Source organism: Eptatretus burgeri, chromosome 7 (assembly GCF_056783735.1).
Source record: "Eptatretus burgeri isolate ZD-2024b chromosome 7, Ebu_testis_v1, whole genome shotgun sequence".
NCBI classification, from domain to species: Eukaryota; Metazoa; Chordata; class Myxini; order Myxiniformes; family Myxinidae; genus Eptatretus; species Eptatretus burgeri.
Genome location: NC_140967.1, coordinates 27,573,318 through 27,600,976, shown reverse-complemented (window position 1 = coordinate 27,600,976; position 27,659 = coordinate 27,573,318). Strand labels below are relative to the sequence as shown.

General features: G+C 42.6%; 1 protein-coding gene across 6 annotated transcripts in view; it reads right to left on the bottom strand.

The window, feature by feature from the left end:
* LOC147022880 (uncharacterized) overlaps window positions 1-27,659 on the bottom strand; it is a 192,483-nt gene that overhangs the window by 70,095 nt on the left and 94,729 nt on the right. For all 6 annotated transcript variants that reach the window (XM_085887807.1, XM_085887803.1, XM_085887804.1 and 3 more), the window contains one exon: window positions 22,218-22,345. In XM_085887807.1, the coding sequence (XP_085743933.1) occupies window positions 22,218-22,345 (128 nt within the window). The remainder of the gene's footprint in view (window positions 1-22,217; window positions 22,346-27,659) is intronic.

The window sequence follows — 27,659 nt, the reverse complement described above, 5'->3', positions numbered from 1 at the left end:
TGTGCAGAACACCATTCCAAACACAAGAACAAAATAGCTCCTCCTTTTCCCCAAAATAAACTTTGCAATCACTCCTATCAGTTTGTGCAATTACAAAATTTCCACCATCATTCCATTAAAGATTTTAATCCTCTAAAAATTGCCTGATTTCAAATGGTTCAGGTAGTTCTATGAAATTTGACATAAATTGTGATATATAAGTATGAAGGACTAAAGACAGAATTGTGAAAAGAAGACAATGAAAGCATTTATCAAGATGGTTGGTTACACAAACGGAATGCCTTCAATTTTTCAGAAACATTTCAAACTCCAAAAAAACATTTATGATACCTTCATTGAACTAACCCAAGTACACATCTAGATTAATTATTTTAAGAAAACGCACTAACGATTTTCGGTGGTCTCTATTTTATACTTCGTATAAACATGATACAGGAGTATGAAACAGTATTTTGTCACGATAAAAAAAAAAATCAACAACTCATATATTCAGAGCATCATGAGTAGAGGATAAATGGGGCTTCTGAGGCAGCCATTCAAATGAATGGGGAAAAAGGGAAAAACTCTCTGACTCAAGGCCCAAAAGCCCAAAATAGGAGACTGATTTCCTCCCCCTCCCATACAAGCAAATGTAAAATTGAGACTGACTCAAGCCCCAAAAGGCCAAAATAGGAGACTCATTTCCTCCCCCTCCCATATAAGCAAATGTAAAATTGAGATTTACTGATTAAAGCACTTCTTTCCTTTTATATTTTCATTCCATTCAAAGAGCAAACCAATGAATATTTGTCCATGTTCTTCCTTAGGGAATAAATTAATTTTCGTATTACATTCATCACCATCGAGTATATTCACAGATTACTTTGGAACTTGGTTCTTGGTTTATGTGTCTTTGTTGAGCAGAGATGAAATGATAAACTTCTCTTAATGCTCTTGTTTGACAACCTCCTGAGCCACATATCATTTTGAGTTTGTAGTAAATTGTTTTTCCATTGTTCAATTGATAACCATCAAAGTTTTCAGTCCATTCAAGGATATATATTTTTTTCTTTACCTCCCCCAACTTATTTGTAATTAAATTTATCCGCTTATTTGTTTTATCTACTTTTACCCCGGTTATTTCTTCAATAAGACTTATTTGATATTTCTCACATTCTTTATGTTTCCCATTTAAATACAAAGGCTGATTATATCTCCACTCTTTGGTTTGGTTATTTCTATGTTCTATCATTTATAAATCAGTAAAAGACGACAGTAGCCTGTTAAAATTCCCAACTCAATATCTTAACACTTATACTTATAACCATAAGGGAGACTATTGATTCCATTCTCTAAAATATATCTTCTATCATCAAAAGCTCCTAATGTTTTCTTATTTATCTCTTCTGCATATAATTGATGTTTATAACTTCTTATTGTATTCATTTTTCTGTACTCTTCCTTCTTTAAGGTTAAACAGTTGTAATAATGTTTAACGTTTATTGTTTCCTTGATTATATTTTTCTTTATTCCCTTTAGCTTCTTATCACACCTTTCAATGTTATTAATATCAATATACGTAAAAGCATAAGACTTTGATCTCAATCTTTTAAATTCATTCATGACCTTCCAACCCAATTCATCTTTAAACTTACCAATAACCTTTTTATTCTTTGATGAAAACAACACATCACCTGACTTATAATTACTTGTATCATATATATCAATATTATCAATCATATCCTCATATCCATCACTTGTCTTAATTTCTAATATAAAACTATCTGTATCCACATATTATAATGACACATTATCCTTGTACTTTGATTTTAAATTATTATAGTAATAGTCATACATTAACGACTTTGACAAGTCAAGAATTGATGATCCTATATAAATAGGTTTATCCATTTTAATACTCTCTTTTTTCAAATGAATAGCACAAAAGTTCTCTGAAAACACCTCCACTCGTTCAAAACTTAGTCTATTAATTAACTTTGAAGCCTGTTTCCAAGAAGTAGCAAGTATTATGTTTTATCGATGTTTACCATTTTCCATAGTCTTTCCAAATACAGCATTACTCATTAATTTATAAAAGTCCTTCTCAAAATCTGTTTTTGCTTCTGTTCTCCTTTTTGTTTTAAAATCAATATACTTCTTTAACCAATGACTTTGTTTAAATTTCAAAATCCGATTAATTTTCCTCACTCTCAACCCAGCAGATAAATATTGTCTCAAGTTCCTTTGATGCAAAACATAACGTTCTTTATCATTTAACCATTCTTTTCTTGGACTTTCTTTATCAGGGGCATAAGGTAGGTCTTTATGTTTGTGATGAAGTTCTTCTGGATATTTTAAATCAACCTCAAAATAATATCCAACTTCAGCTTCATCCAATTCTTTTTGAGAGGAGAAAACAATGTCTTGTAAAACTTTTTCATAATGTTTTTCTTTAACCCATTTAAGTTTTCCATAAGGTAAGGATTGAGACATAGCCCACCCATACAAATCGTTAGCATCATAATACATCAGGTAAGAGTTGTCCTCATTCTTATTATAATCAAGAAGATATTTGTTATTTGCTTTAGCATATCTCTTGGAACATACTTGAGATATTCCTCCTCTTTTAGCCTTCTCTATCATTAAAAGCATATCTATATCACTGATTAATTCCAAATTTTGTTTTGTCATGTTTAACATAGAACTCCAAGACAAGCCTGGGGCTGTGTAATAGTGAACGAGGTCGAATCCATAAGAATTTTTTATTATGACAGACTGTTCTAAAAGTTTCAAACACATCAGCCAATAACAATACATCAGTTTTAAGATACAAATCATGATATTCACCAAGATTCTTTATATTAAACTTCTCCCAAACCTTTTTAGCTTGTGTATAATCTCTATCGGAAATATGAGTTTTATTCAACTTGCCAGAGAAACTTTCCCTTGAAGGAGGTTGTGTTTCTTTAAACTTCTCAAATGAATCCATATCGTCATACGGATATATTCCCTTTTGTGAAAAGAGATCAATGTCTTCTTGATTTGAGAAATGTGATTTAAGATTTGGTAAGTTTTTAATATTTGATGCTAAGTTAGATAATGGACTTGCCATAAACTTGTATGTGTCAAGAAATCTGACATGGGTCATGGGGGATGTTTGTTTTTTTTGTATACAGTGTCGAGGCTCGTGTGAGAGCTAACACACAACGCACAGCAAGGGGAGCATGAGACAAGAGGGGCGGGAGTGGGAAGGACAAAACAGTGGGGAACAGAGACATTAGGAGATCTGTGGAAGGGAGAGGGATGGGGCGGAGAACATGGGGAATACAAAATGGACATTACAGGGACTTTCAGGAAGGAAAACAGGGAATTTGAAGGAGGTGGGCTTGGGTGGATTATCGGGGATAGAAAAGATCGAGGATTTGGATGGGGGATGATAAGAGGTGGTGGTGAACAGCTGTTTTGAAGGCATGGAGGGAAGAATGGGATTGAATAGAGTGAGGGAGTTTATTCCAAAGGCAGGAAAAAAAGAGGAATGAAAGAGTGAAGGTGAGCAATGATTCGTGATTTTGGTAGTTTTACCAGAAGGGGGTTGTTGGCGGACCTTGAGTGCCCTGCGGAAATGTGGTGGGGACAAATCGCAGAGAGAGCGGGGGTGGGGGGCGAGGATGGAGAGAAGACGGCAGAAGACAGAAAGAGCACCGACCAGCCTGCAGTGAGAGAGTGATAGGCCCAAAGTCTCAGCCTCATTGCGGGAGATGCCAATAATCCGAAATGCCTTGGTTTCCACAGCGTGAAGCAGAGAAAGGTGGGAGGCAGGAGCACCAGCCCAGAGGGGAGAGCAGTACCCCATCAGGCTGTGGACAAAAGCTTTGTAAGTGGTCAGGAACTCAGGTGGGCTGAGGAAGGACTTTGCACGACGGAGGATTCCTAGTTTGCGGCTGGTTTTGGAGGCGAGGTTTGAAATGTGGCTTTCCCAGGAAAGGTCATGGCAGATAGTGAGACCCGGAAGCTTGAAACAAAGGACTTCTTCCAGAGGATTGTTGAGAAAGTGGATGAATGGGTTTTCTAAATGATCCTTTCGGAGAGACATAGTGAGAGTGTGAGATTTGTCCGGATTGAAAGACATGATCCACGTGTTGGACCAGTTTGCGATTTTACCCAGATATGCAGTGAGCGAAGAAGCTGCTGCTTGCCGGTCTGAGGGATGACCGATGGTATGGCAGAGGGTGGAGTCATCAGCAAAGAGATAAAGAGGATTTTCCAGAGAGTCGGAGAGATCATTGATCAAAATCAGAAAAAGAACAGGGCCCAGAACGCTACCTTGAGGAACTCCAACCTGGACAGGAAGAGGGGATGAAAGAACTCCATTTAGGGCCACACGTTGACTGAGACAGGAGAGGAAGTCTGTGAGCCATGAGTGGAGATGGCTTTGGATACCATAGGAAGAGAGTTTGGTGAGCAAGGCAGGGTGCCAGACCATGTCAAAAGCACGTGATATGTCCAGGGATACGGCTCGGATTTCATATCTGGCATTGAGGACCTCCATCCATTGTTGGGAGAGCAGAAGCAGCATATCCAGGGTAGAGTGACCTGGTCTGAAACCAAATTGATGATCGGAAATCAAGCCATTGGAGAAGAGGAAGGATTTAATGTCTGAAGCGATGATGGATTCCATAACCTTGCTTATGATTGGGAGAAGGCTGATTGGTCTGTCGTTGCAGGGATATGTTTTTGCACCTTTTTATGCAGGGCAGTAATGTTTTCTGATATCCAAGCAGATGGCAGATGACCTTGAGCAAATGAGAGGGTGAATAGAACAGAGAGAGGTTGAGCAAGAGCAGAAGAGCAGGTTTTTAGGACACATGGGCTGATGCCGTCTAGACTGGTTGCAGAATCTGAGTCGAGGTTTGACATCAAGATCTCCACCTTGTCAGGAGAAAAGGACACAGAGTCCAGGGACAGTTGGGTGCAACTGGGTAAGGTGGGTCGAGAAAGCGATGGGTTTTGGACACAAGATTTAGCTGCAAACACCGAGTTTAGGCATTCAGCCTTTTCACGTGCAGTATCAGCAGTGCGGCCATTTGAGGTAAGGGAGGGGGAACATACACCAGAAACAGATTTGATTAGATGCCACCAGGATTTTGAGGAGGGAGAGAGGTTTGAAAGTTCAGACTTGAGTTTAGAAAGAATTGTCTGAATTGTATGAATGAGAGGCAGTATAAATTGTTTTTGTGAATGTGATGTATTTTTGATCTGTGTTAGGAATGGCAGAAATATCTCCAGATGTCTTTGAAAGTTCATTTATAAATACATGTGTGTCATAGTGAGCGTTGTTGTGAAGAAAGACAGGAATAACGTTTGGAGGCTTGTAATTAAGATTACAACGGGAATGAGCTTGACCTCTATATTTACCAGTAAGATGACAGTGATCCCTAACCTTGACCTCTCCCTCAATTTTCTCCTCACAAATATGACAGATACTGTTCTTTCTAAATTCGAGCATTGTTGTGAAGAAAGACCGGAATAAAGTTTGGAGGCTTTTAATTAAGATTACAACGGGAATGAGCTGGACCTCTATATTTACCAATAAGATGAAAGTGATCCCTAACCTTGACCTCTCCCTCAATTTTCTCCTCACAAATATGACAGATACTGTTCTTTCTAAATTCCTTTTTCTCTCCCTTTGTTAATGACATTGGTTTAGAGGTTTTAACCATTATTCCTCTTTGTCTTGTACAGTCTTTTTCCAATCATCTTTCAAACTCCTCTGAGGTATCTTCTCCTCTATAAAGTTCTAAGCTGTGTTCATCACCAACAGATGATTTGATATAATAACAGAAACCACAAGGAGTAAGTTTTGATATTTATTTGTGTATGATTTATATGGATTTGGAGGAACAGTATCTATCTTTTCAAGGATACTTTCAAAATCAGCATATATCACAAACGGATGTTTTATAGATTTGTTTAAATCTTTGAATGATATGTTTGAACCTGCTTTTGGGAAATTGATTACGGTTGATTCATGATTACTACAATATTTCGAATGTTGATTTAATCGTTCTTTTGTGTGAAAGGAGTTGAGACATCTCTTACAAGGATACGTTTTACATTTTCTCTTATATAGTTGTGATTTGGTTAATGTTGATAAATTTTTGATGAAAGCATGATGTGATTTTTCCTTTGAAGTAAAATAGAGAAAGTCAATGTGTGTTTCATCATTTTTATAGTTGTTTGAAATTTTTAATACCTGAACTTTGCTTGTATCCGTTAATCCATATACATTAACAGATAGATTATTCATTTTCTCAAATTTAGGAATATCTCTCAATGACATTGGAAACTGTAAATCTTTAACATTTAATGTATTCTCATATTTCTTATAATATTCAACCCTTTCAGGATTCCATTGTGGAGGATGTAAGTGAGCAAGAACAGACCATAAAAATGACCGTTTTTACAGCCATTTTTCCCTCTGTGTAGGGGTTGGGCTTTTTCTTGAGACAATGTTTTATGGCTGGATGCCCTTCCTGACGCCAACCCTGGTCGCCTCTTATGACACACAGGGATATGGTACACCTATTCTAACCAGGGCATACACCGGGACCAGGATACTGGTACTCATTTCGCCGACCTCGGAAGGATGACAGGCTGAGTCAACTCCCTGGTGTTAATTCAGCAGCCAACGGGGTTTGAACTCAGGATCCTGAGATCCCAAGCCGCCACCCTAACCACTAAGACAACACCAGGCTTAATAACAGACCATAGAAAACACTTATTATCTTTGTTTTGAATATTAACAACTGCTTTCTTAACTTTTATCTCTTTTGGTAAATCAATATCAGAAGAAGTTTGAAGAGGATCTGATTTTAAGATGTGTATATCTAAAAAGATTATTTTTGTAATGGTAAATCCACGACCTACTACAGTGTTCTCAACATCTTGTTCTTGTCTCTGGAGTTCATCGTAAACATCACATCTTACAAAATCCTGAAATGATGAGATAAAGTGAGGGTTTGTCCTCATATAGGGAGTAGTTTCATCGTCTTGTCTTACCATTTTCAATTTTACTCCCATATAAAACTTTAAAGTTTTCATTTCACTTAATGTTTTTCATTATAGTTTCAATACTTTGTTTAACCACATCAACAGCTTCCATGATTGAAGATGGTCCAGGGTCTTGAAAGCGAAACAATCTTATTTTTATATGTCCTTGAAATGCCCCATCAGTGTTTTCAATGGAGAATTTAGTGGCACCTTCCCTTTCTTCATTGTTCTTGTGTTTGCGTGATTGAAGGTGTTGGTTCGCGGGCGCCAGCAGTGACCACTATTTTCGTTGTCTGTGTGTCTGTCTGTCTGTCTGTCTGTTTGTGATTCTCTCCAGAGCATAGCTCCTTGATGTTTGATGCGATCTTGATGAAACTTGGACACAAGCTAGATAGCATGGTCTAGTTGTGTGTTTTTGTATGAGGGGTGTCCCACACCCCTTGTGGGTGGAGCCACCCCCACTTAAACGTTTTTTTTTCTCCATTTTTTTCTCGCAATTTCATTTCCTAGAAGCTGTGCATAATGTCCATATGCACAACATATAAAAACCCGATTTGATTTGGTCAATTTTGACAGAAGAGATAGGTTTTTATGGTAGGGCTTCCTCAAAAGCTTCCACTAACTCAATTGTACCTATCATGGCATTGTTCAATAATTCCCGCTAACCATCATCGCCTCCCGGCTAGTAACATTTATATTCATGATTACAAACATCGCAGTACGTTGTATTCACCATATTTATTCAACAAAACTTTGCTTAAAATAAAACTTTCTTGATGAAAATTTCGTTTAATTTATAGGTGAATCTGTGCTTAAAACCATTTTATCCTCCAACTTTTTTCACTTAATAAATACAATGTATCAAGACACAAAAGACAATTTTCAATCAATCTCTTCATTTGTAAAAGATACTGAGAAATATGTCGAGGATGTAAAATTGAATAAAGATAAATATAACAACAATTGGATAAAAACAATTATGGTGAATAATATGAGTTCTTCAATTTCCTTCAGTGAAAGGGCTTTTAGTATTCCTGGAAGAACATCAATTAAAGTAGCTCTAACAAAAGTTTCTCCTCTCCTTCTATCAATATATTCAAAACTAGAAAAAGCAATGAAACAAGAAAAAGTATCAAAAAAGAAAAACCTTATGGATGAAGCTTTAGAAAGAAAAGATAAGACCATCTGTAATATGCAAGGAGAAATTTGAATTTTTTTCAACAACCCAAAAGATGTAAATCCTGATGAAATAAAGGATGTTAATATATCAGGTGAAATGACATTTCGTTCAATAGTAGTAAAGGATCATTTTAAAATTACCTTTAATATAAAAAATGTTGTAGTTGAATCTGGTAATGAAAAAAAGTATATAGATATCGATGGTAATATTATTAAATATGAGTCAATATGCAACTGAAAGTATAGATGAATTTCAGTTTAAGGAATGTTTTACTTTATAAATATTCCAGACTTCCCTGATTCTCCATATGACAAATTTGAGAATTGTCCTGCGTGTGAAAGACGGGGATTAAACACAGAGTCAAAAGCCTATAAACAATGTATATTCTGTGATTATCTTCTAATTAATGACAATAAAAAATATAAAAAGGAATATAATTCTTTTAGATTTACACCAAAAATGAATTACTTTACAAGACTGATTCGAGAAATGAATGTAAAGTATGAGGGTGATAACACACCTTTCCTTACAATGGAAGAAACTGAACGTATTAGAGAAATGTCCAAAGGATTGTTGTTATATATTATTCATGATTGCCAGTTTCAGGGAAATATCAACACAAGATATTGTATAAATAAAATAATGGATTATCTTGAAATTAAACCCGTACTTAGGATAAAATATAGAGTTTCTAAAAAAAGCCAATAATAAATTAAATAACCTGTTTTCCAAATATATAAATGAATGATTTTTTACCCATTTGGGAAAATAAGATAAAATTTAACAACCATAAAAATCTTCCAAATTCATGAAGATGTCTCATAGTTTGTTCAAGCGGATGTGGAAAAACCTGCTTACTTTTAAAGATGCTCCTTACTCCCAACTTTTTAGATGATGATAATTTAATAATTTTTACAAAGTCAAGTTTTCAACCTGAGTATCAACTACTCTCACAAGGTTTTAATGCTGGTCTTCAAAAAGAAGATATAATCGATTTATTTAAACTTCAAAACAAACGAAATGATTACAACATTGAAGATATAATACAACTATTTTGTGATACACAGATATAAAAATAAATCAAAGCTGATAACTTGTATTCTTCGTGCAAATACGGATGATATACCTTCTCCCCAAGATTTGGATAAATTAAAAAAGAACTTCGTTATCTTTGATGATTGTGTTAATGAGAGAAACCAAATGGTAATGGATAGCTACTGCACAAGAGGGAGACATTCTTCTTGTAATTGTATTTATCTTAGTCAATCATACTTTCAACTTTCTCGTCGCTCAATAAGAAACAATGCTAATACTTTTATTTTATTCAAGTTAAATTCAATAGATACAAACAATTTTTGGAGAGACAATTGTTCTACATTGTGTAGTAAAAAGGAATTTGGGAATATATGAAGCACACGACTGAAAAATATAAATATATTGTTGTGAAACAAGTTGTTGTGTTATTGTGTTGTGAAACAAGAAGGGATATATTTTTATTTTATAAACAATTACATATAAATATGACAACTATTATTATAAATCTTGTGGGTAAATCTGCTTCTGGAAAAAACTTTCATAAATCAAGGCTCTTGTATAGTACAAATGAGAATATTTTTAAATTTGCTTAAAAAACACCCCGTGATACGCATTGTATCTACAACAACTTGAGCAATAAGACCTGGAGAAGTACAAGGTGAAGATTATTACTATATTTCAGTGGAGGAACATATTCGATTGAGGAATGAAGGCCAAATATTTGAGGAGGTTTCTCTTGGTACAACAAAATATTTACATTGGAAGAGTGAGTTAAAGAAACTAAAATCTGGTGGTCTTGGGATATTAGAAACTAATCCAGAAGGAATGAGACAAATTATTAAACATCTAAGTGGTAATGGGGTTAAGATTTTATCATTCGGTTTTGATGTTGATGAAGAAGTTCAATGCAAACGTATGAAAAGCAGAGATACAAGTATTAGTGAAGAAGAAATTACAACTCGTATTTATGTTAATCAAGAATTTGATGAAATATTTAAAGAAAAGGATTTATTTGAACAGATCAATTTTAATGATGAAGAAAAGGAAAATTTCCCTGTTGAAATTTATAATTCAGTGAATGATATTTTTCAATCAATAAATCGATGCGAAAGAAAGAGCAAGAAGATTTAAGGAGCATCAAGAATTGGTTTCAAAAGTTGTAAAACCACAGGAAGACAAAAAGAAGAAATGCAGACAGAAACTAACGGGTGAAGAAACATTTGAAAGAAAACATGAGAAATTTTTAAAACAACTTTTGAAAGCTTCCCAAGAAAAAATTATAGATGTTTCCATAGTTCGCACAATAGAATATACTCCTAAAAAAAACTTCAAATGTCAAAAGATTTCGGTCAAATGACGGAGGAAGAATTAGAGCATAAAGGAGAATTAGAATATGATGATGAAGGATTATTTCAACAACTGGAAGAGTTTAATCAACCCCCTGATTATATTGTGAAGGCTCTTCAAAACAATGAATATTCAGCGGATTCAAAAAGAAGAACCAGCAATATTCCATCTTGTTCAAGAAAAGGTATTGATATTTAATGATGAATTAAGGTTCTTGGGTTCTGCTCAACCCCCTGTTAAACTAACTCCGAGATTAATGTTTCTTCTCACAAAAGATGGAAGACAAGGTTTAACTGTGAGGGATGAATCAAAGTATTTTGATAAACCATTGGATATGAAAAAGAATGATGATAGAGTATATATTGATCTGCTGGACTCTCTTAATTGTAGGGTTAGTCTCTCTGGTAAAACTAGGAAGAATGAGAAGGAGAAATACATTATTCAGGCTTTCAGTATTCTTGGTTCAGGTGTTAGTTTTCTTCCAAATGAGCCATCACAATTAGTTAATAGACTGTTATTGCTGTAAGGTAGTAATGTTGTGGTGCCGGGTATCGGTGGTGAGCACGACCGCTCGAGAGAGCAGTAGAATCGGCTCCACCGAACACCCGGAATTTATAGGTCGTCACCCCGGATAACTCCGGAGCCGATGGACGGGTCACTTAAAGGACCGTGGTCGCCAATACTTCGACGGCGTGGGGTAGGCTAATTGCCAATTTCAATATACCTAAATACCCACGCAGTCTAACTACAGGGGAACCACACCCTTGGCCGACTCAGTCCGATCCGAGTCGCAGGTAACGGCTCGGATCCAGCATAACCGAGCGGAGTTACCAGAGCCTCGCCGGACCAAATGAACAATTTACCCTCGCTATCTCTCAATACACAGCGTGCCAAGCCCATGAAAGAAACACAGAAACGAGCTGTAACATTCAACAAAAGGGATATTTATTTATAACAATAATCAGGGAGGGGAACACAGAGCAGAGTTATCAAGAATAAAGAATGTAATGTACAATGAGCAAAAGAAAGCACTTGCACAATTCTACTTGAAGACGGGCCCACACACAGACACACACCCAAAGAAATGGACCTCGTCGGGTCTTTATTGAAGGTTTCCAGCTCGAGGAAAGGTGAGCTGGAGACCAGAGCTAGCTTGGACATTCCCGCCTCGTGCAGCCCTTGACGATCCGGCTCGGCGGGACTTGAACCCGCAACTCGATGCCGCCACAAGCACTGGGTATGGAGGGCAGCGTCGGGCTCCAGCACGCTCCTCTGGCACGCGACAAGACAGCGAGCGCCAGCAGAGGAGACAGGCAAGCGATTCTCATCCTCACAGACTCACAGGCAGGCGATCCTCTCCGGGACAGGCTCAAGGGAAAACAGACAGACTCCTCGCGCACACCTACTCTTCTCTTCACCCCCCCCCCCTGGACAAAACTCGCCTCCGGATTGGGCGGTGGGTTATCAGGCGACTTGTGGCAGCCTCCCGATTGGCTGGGGCGCACGTGTGGTGCTCGCCCTCCGCTCATTGGCTGGAGGAAACGCTCTCCTCCCCTCCTCTGAGCGGAGCATCGATCCGAGACAACGAAAGCTCCGCCCACGTCCCCAGCCAAAAACACGTGCGTAATGGCGACCGGTCGAGTGCGGGAAGGTGGCGTTGTTGTAGTGGATGTAGTCGTAGTAGCTGTAGTTGTTGTTGTTGGTGGTGAAGAAATCCCAACTATAAAATAACCCGTAGCGCACGTACACTTAATTACCCATTAAACATAGGAAGGGACCCTACCTAGAAACACATACTTACCGATATAACTGATCTATAGGACCTGTCTGTTGTGTGCACATGGCTGCCAGATTCGTAACACTACCCCCTCCCCTTTTTACAGACTCGTCCCGAGTCGTTGAATTTTCGTGTGACCAGCATGTGTAAGTTCTCCCCTAGTACGATTTACCTATGGATCCCTGAGTGCGACATTTTTTCATACATGTCCCAAAAATAAATAACCTAGTGCGCTGCGTAACTCAACTATCAGACTCATACAGACGACTTAACTAAAATTGCCGGCGCAAAGACAGACACACAGGTGGGTTAAGCTTATTTACAATTTTACCTACTATTTACACTAACCATGGCCCAGGACCTGTCATCTGTGGGATAAAGGCACAACAAGTCAGTCATTTTGTGTGGGTGAGTGCACAGCAGCTGAAGGTCAGTCATCCTCAGGGCTTGCTCAAAAGGTCCCCCTTGTGTGTTTCTTTCCGTGAACCTTCTTCTTCGTTCCTTTCATACCCCAGCTGCTGGAGGCAACTCACCCGAACACGGCAGGCCATGTGCCGTCCCACAGGCCATTTGAAGTGGCCTTCATGCAGAAGAGGTGGCCAGGCTGCTCAATGCACTCTCTGGTTCATGTGAATGGATGGACAGGGATGCAAAACAAAAATGAACGCACAGGCTGCTCAAATGCAGTCCCATGTACGGCTGCCTGCAGGGCAGTCCTTGCAAAACACTGGCGATGGTCCTGGCGCACATGGATGGATGGTGAACATAGCGGCAATGCAAAAAGGGTAGCAGGCATGGGGTCATGGCAGAGGCAGGCAAACAAGGCATGGCAAGGCGAGGAAATGCGGACCAGGCAGATGCAGCACGAAAACAGGTCGGCATATGAAGCTGGCCGGCCTCTAGTATGGTCCCGTGAGGTTGTGTGGAGGGAGTGCGGTGGTGCCAGCCACTCCCAGAACGGGCTCGGACCTACCCTACTGTCTCCCCCCAACCTATCGCCTTTGCCTGTCTCTGTCCATACCCACTCCCTTAGTTTGCAACAAGAAAACAACAAAATTTAGCCTCTTTTTATTTTATTTTTTTATATTTATTTTTCTCTATAATTTCGTCTCCTTAACCCCCTTTATCGTCTTTGTCCAGCTAACCTATCCTGTCCATCTACTCTCAACCCCTAAGTTCCTGTTTTGGAGGGGACTAAGGGCGAGATTAGCATCCTGTCTCGAGGCCCAACGAAGCCTCAGAATAACCTCCCACATAATTCAGCCATCTTACCAAGGTGGGTCCAGCGGCCTACATAGAGCGAAGGGATGGATGGTGCGAAGGGGTACATTTCCTAACTATCCTAGCATTTATTAACTTTAAACGACCCCGGGGCTTTTCCATACTCCTGGCTCTTAAAACTATAGGTTCAAACAACCATGATTCTCATCGCCTGTGTTGGTGTCCATTATTAATTTGGGCCTTGCCCGCAAATTTTCACTCGTGCCCTTGCACAATTTCGTGGCTGGGCAGCGTGGCTCACATGGCAAGGATTCCCCCTCTGCCGAATCTCAAACTACTGCACCCCGGGCCCTGAGGCCGTCTCTGAGCCTAGCTGCTCCCTATAAATGCGGGGGGTTGCCCTTCCTGGCATTGCCCTCCTTCCATACCCACGTGGCATTTTGGATCTGCGGGTCGCCCGTGCCCACTACACTATCCCGGTCCCTTGGACCCTTGGCCTATTCTGGCCGACTAGTCCAACGGCGAGAGAGGGACAGAGGCCGGGTAGCAGCCGTAGCTGGATTGGGGACCGCGCCGGGTTTACCCAGCAGTGAGCGCGAGGTTCGGGCTGTGCTTCGCACGAGACCGCCACATGCGCGCTTGCGGGAGTGAAACCCGGTCCGTAAACGCCAGCGGTGGATGTTGCCGATCCCGCGGACAGACAAAAGGTAGGCTGGATTATGGATTTGGACCGGATGAGTTCTCCACACGGGCGTGTGTGTGAAGCTCCAACGGGCAGAGCACATGTGTTCGCGTGGGGAACCCCTCGAAACGCGAGGCTTGTTTTTTGATGCGCAGGGTGACGTCATGGCTGCAAGTAGGGTTGGAATCCGGCATGAGGGAAATCACTGCTGGATGGTACCGTCCAAGAGGGAAGAGGTACGCAAACAGCTGCCATGACGTCACGGGCAAGGTGCGCAGGTTGCGAGTTGCTGTGTTGGTGCACGCGCATTTAAACAAACGAAAAAAAAGAAGCAAACCTCGCTTCGGGTGAACAGGATTCCCGGGCAAGGGGTGGAAGACCCCCTTGCCAGGGCACAGGACACCACTAGTTAGGGGGAAGGGTTAGTGTTAGTTAGACTGGCTTCATGGGACAGGGTGAAGTCCTCATGGAGCCCGTCGAATGGATTAGTTAGGGGGATTTTAGTTGAGATTTAGGATGGGAAAATGATTTTTGAGGATTTTGAGGACAGTGACAGACTTTGGATGTGTAGAGGGGACGTAGCTTAGCTACGTAGGTTAAATGGAACATGCTGTAGTTTAAGGGACGACGTGGGAGCATGAGGTAGTCAGGGGATGTAGTGAGCAGGATGGCAGAAATCAGTGATGGAATGTGAGTTGAAGAGGTGGAGACATGTTGAGTGAGTGAGGCCAGCGGGTCTGTATGTATGGAGTGAATGTGGAATGCATGGTGCGATGAGTGATTGGGGGGATGAGTGATTCCCACCCAAGGGACCCCGGGGTCAGAGTAATGTGAGTTAGGGGGTTAGTCAAATTGACAAAAATGGAGGTTGTTTTGCTGTTGGTGGGAGTGTAGGCTCGATACCCATTTGGAGGGGGGCAGGAACCCTGTTGATAGGCTGGGAGCGTGGCTACGAATGGTGAATATTGCTTAATGGGTACCCCGGGCAGCGGGCTAGTCAGCCGCGGTAGGCCAAGGGCCCATGGGGGGCCAGGATAGTTTAGCGGGCACGGGTGCGCCTGCATGATGCAGGGGCCCGGGGCGCCATATGCCACGGGGGCAGTGTACTGGGCACGGGCGACCCTCGGAAAGGGGCCCGGGGCGCCAACACACCACGTGGGCATCGAGAGGGAGTCGCCAGGGAGGGCACTCCCCGTTTTTAGGGAGCTGGTAGGCTCGGAGGCAGTGTAGTGCCCGGGGGTGCCATTGTAGGGGAATCGGCAGAGGGAAGTTCCTGCCAAGGGAGCCACGCGTCCCAGCCGTGAGATCGTGTGAGGGCACAGAAGGAAAATTGGGGGGCGAGGCTCGAAATTGTGAGGACACCAACACAGCCGACGGGAATCTGGGTTGATAGAACCGACAGTTTAAGCGAGAGGCGCTTTGGAAAGCCCCGGGGTAGTTAACAGTTAAATGGTTAGGGTAGATTAGGAAGTGTACCCCTCCTTACCATCCATCCCTTCCCTCTCATTGTGGGCCGCTGGACCCACTTTGAGTTAGATCGCTGAAATCTGAGGAGGCCATTCTGAGGCTTTATTGGGCCTCGACACAGGACACTAGCTCTCCCTTATTCCCCTCCAGGAAGGGAACGTAGGGGTTGGGAGTAGGCTAGATGACATGATAGGTTAGCCGAACAGAGACATAAAGGGGATTAGGAGACAAAATTATAGTGGCAGAAGTAAAAAATAAAAATAAAAACAAAAAAATAAGTTGGGGCTAAATTGGGTTTTGACAAATTAAGGGAGTGGGTATGGAAGGAGACAGGCAAAGGCGATAGGTTGAGAGGGAGACCGTAGGGTAGGTCCGAGCCCGCTTCCCGAGTGGCCAGCACCACCGCACTCCCTCCACCAACCTCCATCTCAAGGCAAGGTGCCGGCCGACTTCATCTGCTGGCTGTTTTGCTGCAAGGCCTGTGCCGGCCACTTCATCGGCTGGCTGTTTGCTGCAAGGCCTGTGCCGGTCGGATCGTCTGCCGGCTGTGTTTGCTTCAAGGCCTGTGCCGGCCACTTCATCGGCTGGCTGTTTGCTTCAAGGCATGTGCCGGCCACTTCATCGGCTGGCTGTTTGCTTCAAGGCCTGTGCCGGCCACTTCATCTGCCGGCTATGTTTGTTACAACGGCCTTGTTTCGTCATGCCATGCCTTGCCTGCCCACCTTTGCCATGATCCATGCCTGCTGCCCTTGTCCATTTTGCCCATTCTGTTTTGCATTACCCCCACCCCCTTTTTCATTGCCATGTGCGCCAGGATCTTCGCGCAAGTTTGCAGGGACTGTTCTGATGGCAGCTGCAACACGGGACTGCACCAGCAGCCCGTGCACCGTGTTTGTTTCCATCCATCCATCCATCTACCGTTCATTGCGTGTGTCGGCTTGAGTCCGCACCGTTCGTAGTGCCGCAGGGACTGCCCGGTAGGCAGCCGCACACGGAGATTGCGTTTGTGCAGCCCGTGCACCGTTTGTATTCTCTGTGCCCATTTCAAAAGGGGAAGGCCTTGGACTGCGCTTAAGCAGCCTGGCTCCCTGATAACTCTTGTTTTTTCCGCAGAGTCCATAGATCCTGGGCCATGGTTTAGTGTAAAATTATAAGTTAAGGTTGTACTTGTAAATGTGTTTTGCGCCCCCGGCATGCGAGTCTTAGCGCCGGCAATTTATTTATGTCGTCTGTATGAGTGGGTTTGTTTAGTTAGTTACTCAGCCCGTAGGTTATTTATTTTGGGGACACGAATACATTGAAAGTCGCACTCAGGGATCCGAAGGTAAATCGTACTCAGGGAGAACTTACACATGATGGCATACGAAAATGCGACGACTCGGGATGAGTCTGTAAAAAAGGGAGGGGTTAGTGTTACGGCTGTGGAAATTCGCAATACACCATAAAGGGTCCTTAGATTAGCTATGCCGGTAAGTGAGTGTTCAGATAGGTCCCCACCATTGTTTAAAGGGATTTTCTTCATGTTCACCGGGCTGCGACTCTTTGAGATAGCCGTTTTTCTTTGTCTATCGTTATTTTGAGCCACCAACTACCACCACCAACCGCCACCACCAACTACGCCACAACGCCAACCATGCTCACACGACCCCCACAACAATCACCACCATCTTCACCACTACGCCCGCTTACGAACGCCATCCTCCGCGGACCACGGTAAGACGGTTTCCGCGTCAGAAACCGTCCGAGAAGGATTGGCAGAACAAAAGCTCTTGTGAGGCCTGTGGGGTTTTTCCCACCTGTTTTCCCCGCGCTTGGTGTGAAGGAATGGGGAAGGGCAGCTCGCCGCCGATTGGTGGATGCACGGCATGAGGAGGTCGGGTGAGGGAACGCCCCTTTTCGGGAACCTTCTCGAAGGGAGGCGGAGCCGAAAACGGGGAGGAACGAAGGGCGGAGCCCCGCACTATATAAGGCGGACAGGACGCGGGGCTCTCTCTCTCTCTATTGGTGGTCAGGGTCGAGCTCCTCTCTCGTGGTGGTCGAGGTCGAGTTCTCTCTCCCTCCCTCTCGTCTTGGCGTTGAGCGACCTGTCGGTGAAGGCGCGGGCCGGTGGCGAGTCCGGGAGACGCCTCGGAGACGCAGACGGGAGGCGCCGCAGGCGGTCTGTGGTGGACCTGCGCGTGCGGACGAGGAGAGTGCCAGAGAGGGTTCACCGGCAGCAGAAGGGAGGTTTTCTTTTCTTTGGGCTTTTGTATGTGTGTTTGTGGCGCCAGTCCGTGAAGTAAACCTGTTTAAGTGCCTGTACATTTAATGCTATAGTCGGTCGCAACGTCTTTCATTTCTTGCTGTACATATTGCATGACTGCCATTGCTTGTTTGTGTTATATGTGTAATAAATGTGCTTGTGAAATGTTTCCCATTCGTTGTGTCCTTCCCCTCTTTTGAAAGTGCCATCTTGAATCGTGGAATGATTGATAGTGGGTTTTAAACACCCGACAAATAATCTGAACCATCGAGGTTGGCGATAACACCGCTCGGTTATCCCTGCAGCACGGAATGAACCGCTTAAGCGGTTCATGTCCTAAGCCGACCTGCGGCGTGGTGCAACCCCTCGGTAGGTTACCCGCACGGGTATTTAGGTATATCGACATTCGGCGATTCACCCTATTTCGCGCGGGTGGAATGTGGACTGGGTTGTGGTGAGGTTAAGCCCCCACCCGTGACTGGCTCCTGGCGGTAGTTCCAGGAGGGTCACGACTGAATTGTCCGTCCGGTGGGCGACGCGGCTGCCATTAGAGGTACGCGGTCGATCGCACGCCAGGCGGGCCAGAATTCGAAACAACACACACACACACACACACACACACACACACACACACACACACACACACACACACACACACACACACACACACACACACACACACACACACACACACACACATCTGAAGTATAAATGCCAAATGTGGTAAGCATTGGTTAGATATTTATTGGTTTGCCATCCTGATGAGGGCAAATAAGCATGAAATCTGGATTGGTGGCTCCATTTGATGTTTAACCTATGCAGACTATATAATCTTTGTATGTTTGACAGTCACCGGGCCAAGGCCTCTGTGTTGGAGGCGACGCTTTGGTGTAAGACTATGTCCATTGGGGATCAGCGGAGTGCTCATCACACTTCACATGTTTCGATTTTTGCCTCCGTGCGATGTATGAAAAAAGATGCCCCTACACGTAACTTCATCACGCAGCGACATCTACAATCGCAGGAATGCACTAATAATTGTTGCTTTTTTATAACACACTAAAACTCATGGAAAATGATATGATTGAGGATAGAAAGTTTCTTTGTTGATTCCAATGAGGGAGAAGAAGACGAATAGATTAACAAGAGGAGGAAATACTAGACGACCCGTGAACCCGTTGGGTTCCCGTTGTGACAGCGGTTGATAAAAAAATCATTTCAAAAAAAAAAAAAGATAGCTCCAGCGAACTATACCGCTGAGGTTGTTTGCATTGATCAAATTCTCCCGAAGAGGACTTGACTGAATCGGGAATTGATTTTTAAATAATTTTTTCGTTGCCCGATTTGAACAAAAGTTGATGCTGCACACCGTAGGAGAATGGTGAGCAAAGTGGGCCGAAAATTTTTGCGCTATCGTGTACCGTTTTGGCTGTATTTCAGGAAGAGACATACATACATACATACATATATACATACACACACACACATACATACATACATACATACATACATGATGAGAGTTTTAGTAATATATAGATGTAAACACGGCAGTTTCATGCGAGGTGTTTCACTGTCGCCTAATCTAATATATCTAATATATCTAATATATAAAGCTGAGTTCGTGTCTGTCGGTGGATGTGTGGGTCTGAACAAGGTACGTTTTCATTACAACGAAAATACTCATTATTAATATATGAAGTGTATATATATTTTTTAATGCCCTTTTGTCGGTGTTTTGTCTGTACTGTATGTTGTTGAGATGTCCGGTGGTGTGTTGTTACCAAGCAGCTCGCTTGCGATTGCCAAGCCAGCCGTTCCTTCTCAACGGTTTCGAATGTAGTGCTTGCTTGAGCGCTTAAGCCGCTTGGCAAGCGCTCTACAATAAACTTGGTAACGGAACACACCCCAGATTCATGACATGGCGATGAGGATAAACATCGATCGCATCATTATTTCCCTCAAGTGGTGGGGAGGGAGGAGGAAGGCAAGGGAAGGGGTGGGGTGGAAAGAGGGGCATGACATTGTCCGGCAATGCAGAGTATCCCTGCTAGTGGTTTATAAAAGAAGCACAGACAGATTACAAAGGGGAATGATTTAAGAGATTAATCGGGGAGTAATGGTGGGGGCTTGGGACAAATCACAGAAGGGAGGGGCCATCTTTAATCAGATTTTGAACGTTTAATCTGCTTCAACGCAGCAGGAGACAAGACTTCATTGCAAAGCCAATTTATATTTATTTTACATATTTATTTCAATTGTGATCTGTTGTTTTTTGGCTGCCGCCCACCTTTGTATTTTCTTGAAACCCAGGAACCCAAGACCCTTATTCCCATAGGAAACTGGTTTTAACTATCACAGTTTGGAATATCGCATAATTTTCCAGGAATGTAACCCCGACAGTATTTAAGGGTTTATGGGATATACAATTTTATTTTTTTCTTTAATATAGATACACCTTTTTAGAAGAGTCTCTTGCACACATCACGTTTCATGTGTGAGTGTTTCGGCATGCGCTTTTGACATCAGCAAAATTAGGATGATGGATTTTAAGTTTTGTGACCAGAGCTGTGCTTAATTATGTTAGCTTTGTTGGCTATTCAACCATCTCTGATTGTAGTGATTCTTAACCTGGGGGTAATTACCTCCCGGGGAGGGGGGGGGGTAATTCTGCCTTTTTGGGGTGTAACAAGCTGGGGAGATATTTTCAAAAATTTGGGTACCTATGTCATTTATTTTCTGGAAAAAAAGAATTCCGATCCCAAATGTGTAGTTACAGGAAGTGATCTGCATGGGCATGTTCAGGCCAAGACACTTTGGTCATATGGCTACTGCAGATTGGCTACTGCTTTCAGAGACTCCCTGCTGATTTTGACCAATCACACGCTTTCAGCACGCGATATTTCAGTCAATTCCGATTAGTAAAATAGGCCTATTACTCTTAAGAAATATATTGAACATATCAAAGTGTACTGTAGTCATCAAATATTTCTATTTAGAAACAGAGATTCCACATGATCGTTAATGGACCTTAAGATCTTAAGGTAGCCACCTTAACTGTTAAGCCAACACCAGGCTTGATATCATCAATGAATGGACACAGAGCCTGGTGCTGGCTTAACAGTTAAGGCGGCTTCCTTAAGATCTTAGGGTCTTGAGTTTGAGCCCCTGTCTTTCCGTTAAATAACACTAGGTGGGTTGACTCAACCTGCCATCCTTCTGAAAACAGTAAAATGAGTACCAGCTTACACTGGGAACAGGGGGCACTGCATCAGTGGCACAGTCACGCTCCCAGCTGTGATGCAACTTGCAGCCACAGGCTGTGTACAAAATAATTTTTAAAAATTGATATCAATGAGCATCTGGATACCATGAAGAAGAAAGTCAGAAGCTATTTCCCTGGTCTTCCCTGAAGAGTGAAGGATGCGTGGATTGCAAGACCTTTTTCCATGGAAGAAGGCGTGATTGAAGGTGAAGACATGAGGAAAACTTCGTAAAGAATATCCCATTCTGTCGGTCAGGAGCCTCAAGGTGCTGATTCCGTTTGCAACGATGTAACGCTATGAGACCGGCTTTTCAGCCATTGTAGTGACGAAGACAAAGGCTAGAAACAGGCTCATTATTGACCGACATGCCATGCGCTTTGTCTGTGACGGAGCCGCACATTGCAAGGCTGATAAGGGAGAACCAATTTAAACCATCACACTGATGGTTGATAAGTTGATGATGACTTTATGGTTGAACTCCTTTTGCCGTTATTTAAATTGGCTGAGCTGAGAATGTTGCTGAATTAGCGATATAGAGCTCTTTTTTTCCAGTTTTGTAAACCATGATATATAGTAATAAACCATTCCTCAGATCATCTTTTGACCTTGGTTTATTTTATTTTTTTCAATCATGATAGGGGTAACAATTGTAAAAAGGTTAAGAAACATTGTCTTATTGTACGGCTTTGGCAGTTAGAAATTAATTCCATGCCTTCGTGAATCAAAAGTTCATCAATGAGACAATTATATATCAATGATTAGCCCAATGGCGATTCAAGTTCGGCTGCCAAGTGAGAGAGACGAGTTTGTTACACCTGCTTAATGACCTCGAGCTATCTGTGTATATGCCACATGCAACAGCAATAAATGGATCACTCCTTTAAGGACTCCACATCCACAAGCAATGTAAAATTAAAAGTTGGTGAGGTTATTTGACGACAGAGGTCAATGAACACAAAAAGTGGAATACGTACAGGTGATCCTGACGTTTGAAGGCTTTCTGGCAAACACAGCATACGTGCCGGCGCTCTTGGCTGTGTGACAGGAAGTGTTTGTTGAGCGCACTGCTGCTACGGAACATTTTCCCACACTGTCCGCATGCCTGTACGTGGGTGGATTTGTTAGTATGCAGGATTAAAAAAGACAAATTCTATAATTCTACAGGAAGTGTTTGATTTTCGAAATGTTCACTATTTTAATCAAGTTATGAATAACACCAATAGTTGGGAGTTTATGAATGTTTTAGACAAGCACTTTTAACAATTTATTAGAAATAACATTCTAACAGCTTTGTGATTAAAAGTACAGATAATTTTACTCTGAGAAAGATTAAGTTTAAAAAAAATGTTTTGTAGAAAAACAAACACATAAGTGCTGAAATTTCTCTATTTTACAATAGTAAAGCTATGACCAACAAACTTGATAACAATCGAAATGACCGTTGCTCCATATGTGCCATGATGCATATTATATTATGTAATTTTTTTGAAGATCAGTCATATAATTTCTGAGTTATAGTTGCAATAAGGATTGCTGTCTGACAGGATGACATGGAGGTAGCACACTTACCTATGAGCTGTCTTGTGTGGCTTCAATTCTAAACCTGACTATAAACTGTCAGATTGGAGCTTCATAGGCAGGGCATTACATGGAAAAGTGTGCCATCCCTCAGAAGGGTATTAAGCTGAGAACTGTCTCCTTTCATTAGTTGGTGGAAGTTTAAAATTCTATAGTCCTTTTGGCTGTACTAATGCACTTTAATGGCCCTAATTAATTCCACCCACAAAGAAGGTGGAATTAATTGTGGCCATTAAAGTAGGAGTAGTAGTTGCTGCAGCAGCATTTCCTAATAGCATATTGAGGACCATGACCGAGAAAGTGTGACAGTGGTAGGAACAATAACGACGAGGAGGTGATGGGTAGTCCAACCGTACTGTTTTAACCAGAAATCAATGATGATGAGGCAGGAGACTGATTCAAATTTGGTGAACTCCAATGGCAATGTTGAGGATGATTCCTACAGGCTTATCAAAGGCGATCACTTGTAAATAGGTCACATTTTTATGAGGAAATCATGATATATTTCAGCACGCTTCTGCTGGCTCCGAGCGGGGCCACATGGTCAGAATAGACTTTGCACCGGACGGCTCCTCACTTGACCTGAGGTGGATGAGAACGTAAGAAAAAGTGGTCTAATCCTCTCTAAGTGACAAAGCACCATCCCCCCCACCCTCCACCTGAGTGCTGCTGATCAAAAACAAGTATGTGTTAACAATAGGGACAAAGGGCTCCTGTATAATCAGCCTTACACCACAGGGATTACTTGCACCACAACACCAAACGTCTCGTTTACCCTCAGTACCTTGTGATAAGCAGCAAAAACCTTACCGGGGCCAAGCCTCAGCTAATACTTATCTTTGTTCTTATCTATCCACACTTCCCCAACCCCCCCCCCCCCCGGACTGCACATCCCACCCACTACACTCGGGGCAAGATGGACACGGTGGTGTCAGCCTCCCAAGGGCTTCTTAACAAAGCAAACAGACAGAGCAGGTGTGCAAACAGACTGCATGAGCTTCTCTTCATCAGGAAACTGGAACGGAGGCAGAAAAAAAGTCTCTTGTCGACTTGGAATTCAAAATGGCCAGCACGTTAGTCAATAAAAAGGAACGGCAGTTGAGAACAACGTTCTGCACATTACGTTACACACTTTCCACTTGCCGCCATGATCGGCAAACAATCTATTTTTCGGGCAACAGGCATGAAATGAATTTCAATTTTTTTTGAATGACGGGGTGAAAATTTTATGGTTAAATTACGATGTTTATTTAATGAATATTACGTCTTCAATTTGGCGTAGAAATTAGCATCAGCAAAAAGCACTCACTGCATGAGCCCTTCAAGCGTGTGAAAGATTCTCCAGAGTGTGAACCATGAGCAAAAAAAAAAAGCCGGTCAAAACAACAGTGTTGCAGTGATCTGTTATTTAAAAAAAAATTCGGAGTATGGAGCTGAATATCATATCAACCCACACAGCCGAAACGGAAACCGAGGCTTCAGAAAGTTGTAGTGACAACAGCATCTCTTTAAATAGATTTTTAAAAGGTGAAAAGAAGTGTAGGAAAAAAAAGCACTCCGTAAAGATGCAGGTGAACTTTATTTTATTGCAATGGTGAGATATGTCCAGCACCCTATCTGCAAATAAGTGCAGTACTTTGCGCACGTGTAATAGACGACTCAGATGCTCGGACTCGAATCGCATATTTTGTTACAAATTGCAACTCGATTCAACACTCAGGAGGCGGAAGACTCGACAAGAGTCTATGACATCAAATTTTTGTTTCACTGAATGCAGTTAATGACCTATTTTTTACTTTCAAGATGTCAATAAGGCAAAGGGAAAGAAGACAATATGGGGATAAAAGGTTAAAATGTGAATGGCATGTGGTGCAAAACTAAAAATCTACATTAATACAACATGGATTCAGAAATGTCTCTCAGGTATTGCTTCATGAAACGAGACAACCCACGAGAACAGAATCTGTGTTCTGGTACTTGCTTCACTCTAAACGAGAGGGCTGCGATTGGAGATTGCTGATACGATGCGGAATAGCTAACTCCTAATATTAGCCAATTGGTACCAATGGAAATTCTGTCCCATAATGAAAACAAATTTGTTTAATATTTGTCTCCAATATGTAGTTGAGTGAGGTTAAAATTATGTTAGGATGACTGAAAATGTGCCCTGGGAATGCCCCCTCCATCCCCCACCCCCACCCCAGTTATAACACGTCTTTGGGAATATGCACGACATGGCCAAAAGTATGTGGACACCTGCTCGTCCAACATCTCATTCCAAAATCATGGGCATTAATATGGAGTTGGTGCCCCCTTTGCTGCTATAACAGCCTCCATTCTTCTGGGGAGGTTTTCCACTAGATGTTGGAACATTGTTTTGGGGATTTGCTTCCATTGAGCCACAAGAGCATTAGTGAGGTCAAGCACTGATGTTGGGTGATTAGGTCTGGCTCACAGTCGGCAATTAAATTCATCCCAAAGGTGTTTGATGGGGATGAGGTCAGGGCACTGTGCAGGCCAGTCAAGTTCTTCCACACCGATCTCGACAAACCATTTCTGTATGGACCTCACTTTGTGCATGGGGGCATTGTCATGCTGAAACAGGAAAGGGCCTTCCCCAAACTGTTTCCACAAAGTTGGAAGCACAGAATCATCTAGAATGTCATTGTATGCTGTAGCGTTAAGCCTTTATTGGAATGAAGGGGCCAAGCCAGAACCATGAAAAACAGCTCAAGACCATTATTCCTCCTCCACCAAACTTTACAGGTGGCACTATGCATTCGGGCAGGTAGCGTTCTCCTGGCATCCGCCAAACCCAGATTCATCCGTTGGACTGCCAGATGGTGAAGCGTGATTCATCATTCCAGAGAACACGTTTCCCCTGCTCCAGAGTTCAATGGCGGTGAGCTTTACACCACTCCAGCCAACGCTTGGCATTGCGCATGGTGATCTTAGACTTGTGTGCAGCTGCTCGGCCATGGAAACCCATTTCACGAAGCTCTCAACGAACAGTGCTTGTGCTGACGTTACTTCCAGAGGCAGTTTGAAAATCAGTAGCGAGTGTTGCAACCAATGACAGATGATGTTTCAATGCTACCTGCTTCAGCACTCGGTGATCCCGTTGTGTGAGCTTGTGTGGCCTACCACTTTGCAGCTGAGCTGTTGTTGCTTCGAGACATTTACACTTCACACGAACAGCACTTACAGTTGACTGGGGCAGCTCTAGCAGGGCAGAAATTTGACGGTGACTTGTTGGAAAGGTGGCATCTCATGACGGTGCCATGTTGAAAGTCACTGAGCTCTTCAGTATGGACCATTCCACTGCCAATGTTTGTCTCTGGAGATTGCATGGCTGTGTGCTTGATTTTATACACCTGTCAGCAATGGGTGTGGCTGAAATAGCCAAATCCACTAATTAGAAGGGGTGTCTGCATACTTTTGGTCATGTCGTGCATCATCTGCTTAAGCCGCTGTCACACCTTGACGATTTAGCCAGCGTATGCCGATTTATGAAAAATTTGTCCAAAAACGCTGGCACACGTCGAATACGTTATGGGTACGTTTTTTATACGTTAAGAGCATGCTGAAAAACACTGCCATACGTCGTAGTACGCTGGCTTTAAACGTTGTACTTTTGGGTTGTCCTCAAATTTTTGCATGCTTGAAATTTTACGACGTATGCTGGCGTATGACTCACACGTTCCGCTACGCTGGCCATAAGTTGTAGGCACGTTATGCGATCGTTGACACACGTCGACACATGTTACTTGTAAGTTACTCATAAGTCGAAACATGTCGAGGTAATGTTTAGCGTACACAAAACTTATTTCTAACCTATGAGTAACGTTTTGTAAGCACGTCACACAAACGTTGTTCACACTTCGCAACACGTTACTTGAAAGTTCCTCATACGTCGAAACACGTCAAAGTAATGTTTAGGGTACCCGTGACTTATTTATAACCTATGAGTAACGTGCTTGGGAATTATTTGTAAAGCATGTCCTACGCACAAATACGTATGTGGACATATTTGACGTCTTCAGGACGACCACAGAACTTACTGAACGCGTTTCTAACTTACAGATACCATATAATGGTGTATTGGCAGCGATTAGGGGAATTGGTATATAAAAAGGGGCTTCGCAGGAGGAACCCGTCTTTTTTTTAGACTTCGTGGTGAGTACATGTCCATGTCATTCCGAGAGATGGAGGATACGGCAAGGCTGAGATGACAATACCTACCTGTCCTCCAACATCAACATGACCTCATCGAGTTGACACTGCACCAGTTGCGTGCCAATAGAGCCGGGAGAAGAAGACGTGAGCGGAGGAGAAGGAACTGGGTCAAGCCATGGATCGGGAGGCGACGCCATTACGGCATATATGACCAGCTCATGGTGGAACTCTGGAACGAGGACCATGCATCCTTCATCAACTTCCTGCGAATGCCCCCAGCGATGTTCGACGAGCTGCTAACCAGAGTGGGTCCAAGGATAACCAAGCAGTACACCTTCTACAGGGATCCGCTTGAGCCTGGCATGAGGCTGGCACTGAGCCTGCTGCTGTTGGTGCCGTGACTGCAGTGCTGTGGAAGCGATTTAACTCATTCAATGAAAACGATGTCAATTGCCGAGCACCAGCATTCAAAAACAATAGGCGAGTGACAGGCATTTATTAAAAGTGAAGTTGCAGCCTATGAATAGAAAACCTCACGTAATCGTCGATGATACGCTGCCATGCTATGCATACGTTAGACTATTATTGGGCATAGGTTGTGGACGCCTAAAACACGCTAATCAATCGTTGGTATAACTTATCTATAAGTTATCGAAGCGTTC